Here is a 5000-nt window from a genome sequence, read left to right on the forward strand (position 1 = left end):
TCGTATCTCTTGGCATAGTTCTGATGCTTTCAGGTCTCCGTCATATTTTTGCTCCATGCCTTTGCACACTGCATCAGCTTCTTCGTTTTTGCCAAATAATTCTTTAGGGCGCAGGAAATGTAAAAGAAACCGAAGATATTTAGAAGCAAACATTTTTAACTGCATGATTTTCATTGTCAGGATGATTAATTCTATTGCAAACAGAAAAACAAATAGGAGAAATATTTGAATTTTGTTGGTTTTAATGGCTTAATTGCAAAAATCATAATTTGCGGTAACAAATTTCAAAGCTTTTATCCTTTACCCGCTAATTATTATTATTTCAATCTTGCGGGGCGGCAAGTCCCCGCTATTTTTGCCGCCCCTAAGAAAGTGCCGCCCCAGGGCATTTGCCCCATCCCCCATGTGAGGGCCCTGATAACAGCTGACGTAAGTGTTGTGTCTCTGAAATTATTGCACTCAGTCAGGTCTCTCTCTCTCTCTCTCTCTCTCTCTCTCTCTCTCTCTCTCTCTCTCTCTCTCTCTCTCTCTCTCTCTCATAACTCCTATTCATCAGGTTTTGCCTCTACATGCCACATTCTACAAAATAATCTGATAAGTAGTATCATCTCGGCAGTTATTCTATCATATTCAGGGGCTTTCTATCTCTTCAGTTATTTTAATAATAGCTTTTACTTCAAACACACTGAATTCATTTAAGGGCCCATCAAGAGCTTCATCAGTTTCAGGTATATCAATCAAATTATTCCCTTCATAACTCCTATTCATACCCACACAAATGTGTTCCTTCCAACGTTGTCTTTCTTCATTTTCTGTTGCTAAAACGGAGCCATCTCTTTTTTTTGATGGATATATGCTTATTCTTCTTTGTCCCAGTCGAGATTTCATTAATAATTTTTTGAGCAATTCTTACACCATAGCCACTTCCCGAATTCATAGCTTCGTTAGCCTCATCTGCTTCATTGTATAAAATTAATATTCTCTCCAGTCATCCCCAGCTTTTCTTTTGACCTCACTATCAAAACTGGAATACTTAGCATGCGCTACCTTATAATTTTCATTACTGCCTCGAAAACTTTCAACGATCAATTTCTGTCTTTGTCTCCTTTTTACAGTATCCCAAGTATCATTTGATATCCATGGCTTTCTTCTTGTAAGTGCGTGTCCCAAGACTTCACTACCAACTGCCTGATATGTGTTCATACCACACCATCCTTCATTAATTGTCTATTCTTCGTCTCTTAAAGTCTCTAAGGCTGCAAATCGATTCCTACATTCAATTGCAAAACGTTTTCTCTTCTCTTCTTCTAAAAGCTTAGCTGTATCAAACCTAGGTATTCTACACACACACACACACACACACACACACACACACACACACACACACACACACATATATATATATATATATATATATATATATATATATATATATATATATATATATAATATACACACATATATATATATATATATATATATATATATATATATATATATATATATATATATATATATGTGTGTGTGTGTGTGTGTGTGTGTGTGTGTATGTATGTGTGTGTGTTTGTCTGTACAAATATTCTTATTTTTACACACGTAGGCTAATACAGAAACATAAGGGAGCGGTGTGAATACGTAATTACGTATGCGATTGTCTGCAGGTGACGGCCAGGAACCAGTCAGGTTAAGGTCCGTAAATTTTCTTATCCGATCACTGTATATTTATTTATTTCAGTTTTATTAAGACCTGACTAAGAAAGAGGCATGTTTTCCCCGTTACCATGGAAGGAAATAAACTAAGCTGAGCACAATGAACTCAAAGATATAATCACATCTATTAATGTTTTGCGGTGGAAACTTTTGGACAGACCTTAAGCTAAAGCACATTTTATAGGCCATAGATATCATACAAATCTATGGTATAGGCACAGACCAACAGGTATAGGCTTCTTAGGTTGCCAAAACTGATGATAACAAGGTCCCATCTGATTTCAAGGTAAATTGGGATGAAATTAAGGATTAAGATTTTCATTAAAATTGTTTATGGTACAGGTAAAAAGGCTAATTTACAGTAATCAGCTTAGAAGCTTTGCACCTCTTCATTTTGTGATAGAGTGCTTGCAAACTTATTTTGCGGAGTGAGCAATTAGGAATCAGGAACCGTTTCATGGGAAGGGACAGGTTATCTTTAGGAAATGAAAGTCGTTCACAATTACTCCATATCTACGACCATTGTTCTGGATGTCATCTGTACTGTCCTTCCTCAGAATTTAAAGTTGCTCGCCCCTTCAGCCCTTTAATTCATGTACAGTACGTCGAGAATCTTTCAATGCTATCAGCACTTTCTTATCTTTATTACGATGGCTTACCGTGGCATAGTTTCTAGCGGAGGGGTGGGGGGTTAATGTCGTGGGAAGGGAAGGGGGATGTTAGAGAACACTTGTTCCCTCGATCATACCAACTGTGTCTGCGTGTAGTGTGCTATGTGGGCCAGTGTGGCAGTTATCTATCAACTCTGTGTTACAAAGGACTGCTAGTCTGATACTCTTGATTTCAAGAAAAACTTTTGTCTATACATTCCCAAATTAATGTTTTTTTTTTCATTCACTTTGACTAGAGTGGAATGTTAGGCTAAAGTTCGAATTTGGACAGGGATTTTGAGAAAGCTTCTTTTTGAGGTGCAAACGAGCTGCATGTACACAGAACACAATGAGTCATCCTTGCAGTGAAATAGTCACACCTGAAGGTATGTTCTAATTTCAGTAATTTATGTATTTTTCAAATAATGATAGACGTATGGTTTCTTTTTGTTCAGAGTTGATGTTATTTTGCTCCACAGATAAGCTTATTTTCACTCGAATTCACATTATAATCACTGACTCGAACAGTTCAATCATATACGGATGCCCTAAATGCCCGTAGGTCTGATGTCGATTAAAAAGTCCGAGGAAACATGTTTACTACATTTCTTGTAATATTCAGTATTGCCATTTTGCGAAATACTCAAGTTACCTATAGGTCTTATTAAGTGTAGTTTGCATACTGTAGGCCATTAACTACATAAGCTACTGTAGGCCTACTCATAAAGAATTCTTAAGTCTGTTACCATTGTTAAAATATGCGATAACTAGATAATGGCACTTGAGACACGATAGCTATGGGTCATAGATAAAGTTATTTCAACCATATCGGCGTTGGACTCCAGATGTTTCACTAAGCTAAAATAATTGAAATCAGAATTTGGTTGATTTCTATTTTTATTGTTTCTTTTGATATAACTAAACTTTTGATCATTTTAATCATTTGAAAAACTAACACAACCGGAAGAAATTCAAATGTATCCATTAAGCTAAAATAATTGAATTCGGCATTTGGTTAGTTTTCTATCTATTTCTATTGTTTCCTTTGATAAAATGAAACTTATGTTATTTTAATCGACTCTTACCCAATCGTAACAAATTCAGATGTCATTCAACTGCCCACAGTTGTGGTGACGATTTGCTCCCCCCCCCATACCATTTATTTTTTTCCCTATGGTAGTTTATCCTCCTCTATTTATTTCGTTAGCAAGTATCAGGCGCAGAACAAGGTCAATGTATTTCCATTATTGATTAAGATATTACCATATTACCATAAAAGTCCATGATGTGGTTATTTTCTGATCTCTCCTTTTTTACATATTTCGGTATGATTTCCTTTCTTTGATGATTTTCTATTCATGCTTTACCTAATTTATTCTTCCTCCCCAGCTCCTTTAATTCTCATGATGATCATTATTATGTGGATTGGGATTATGAATAATAACTTTTCCTAGTCGCATCTGCTTCTTATAGAACAGAATTACATCTGTTGTATTTTGCTCTGAATCTATTAGTATTTAACGATAGTCAATCCAGATCTAATGTTTTTTTTTTTTTTTTTTTATTAGTACTATTCATCATCTTGAAACGATTTAATGCTGAAAAGAAATTGATAAGTAGGCTGAGGTGTCAGACGCTTTACTTTGTTATGAGATTTAAGAATCGTAAAACTGGCATTTCTCATCGACTTAATTGTGTGTTTCGAAAATTGACGATAATAAGCGATACTTAGCATAAAGCAAGGAATACGACAACTAGTTACTTTCAGACACCTGTTACTCCTCCGGTAATGTATACTAACGTTAGAATTTGCAGCTGCAATTGCTACGGGTTTGAACCTTGATGCGGGCGTTAGTAAATCCTCTCCATGCTGCAAGAAATGCTCAGGGTTAACCTACATCAAATTTGACAGGTCGCCGTGTTAGGAATTATATAGACTATGAACACATGTGGTTAATGAATCATTCCAGAAAACTTATTTCTATAATAACATCACTATATAAAATTAATAGTTGGAAGTGCAGAGTGAATGTTATGGAAGTCATAATAGAGTTTATGAAACTGATTAATTTTAGAATTTTAGAAATATTGAGGGCTGTTGTAGGCCTATACTTGGTGCCAGCGGATTAGAAGCAAGAGCATGTGCAAGCACAAGGGATGGTTGAATTTACTCTCTCTCTCTCTCTCTCTCTCTCTCTCTCTCTCTCTCTCTCTCTCTCTACACACACACACACACACACACACACATATATATATATATATATATATATATATATATACATGTATATATATATATATATATATATATATATATATATATATATATATATATATATATATATATATAAAGCAAGTAATCCCTGGATCAAAATATATTCTTCCTTTTATAAGGCACCAGTACCCCGTTGAGATACTACCGCAAGAGGGTTATTGGATCCTTTGACTGGCCAGACAGTACTACATTGGCTCACACTCTCTGGTTACGGCTCATTTCATCTTTGCCGACACATACACAGACTAGTGTGGCTTATTCTTTACACATTCTCCTCATACACTTGACAACACTGAAATTACCAAACAATTCTTCTTTCCATGAGGTTAACTACTGCACTGTAATTGTTCAGTGGCTACTTTCCTCTT

General features: G+C 35.5%; 1 protein-coding gene across 1 annotated transcript in view; it reads left to right on the forward strand.

Annotated features, from left to right (window-relative positions):
* The first annotated feature begins 2468 nt into the window (after positions 1-2468).
* Positions 2469-5000, forward strand: part of LOC137615242 (rho guanine nucleotide exchange factor 38-like) — a 396680-nt gene continuing 394148 nt past the window's right edge. The window contains exon 1 of the mRNA XM_068344950.1: positions 2469-2746. Coding sequence (XP_068201051.1) covers positions 2710-2746 — 37 coding nt within the window. The 5' untranslated portion in view covers positions 2469-2709. The remainder of the gene's footprint in view (positions 2747-5000) is intronic.

Source organism: Palaemon carinicauda, chromosome 21, assembly GCF_036898095.1.
Source record: "Palaemon carinicauda isolate YSFRI2023 chromosome 21, ASM3689809v2, whole genome shotgun sequence".
Taxonomy (NCBI): Eukaryota; Metazoa; Arthropoda; class Malacostraca; order Decapoda; family Palaemonidae; genus Palaemon; species Palaemon carinicauda.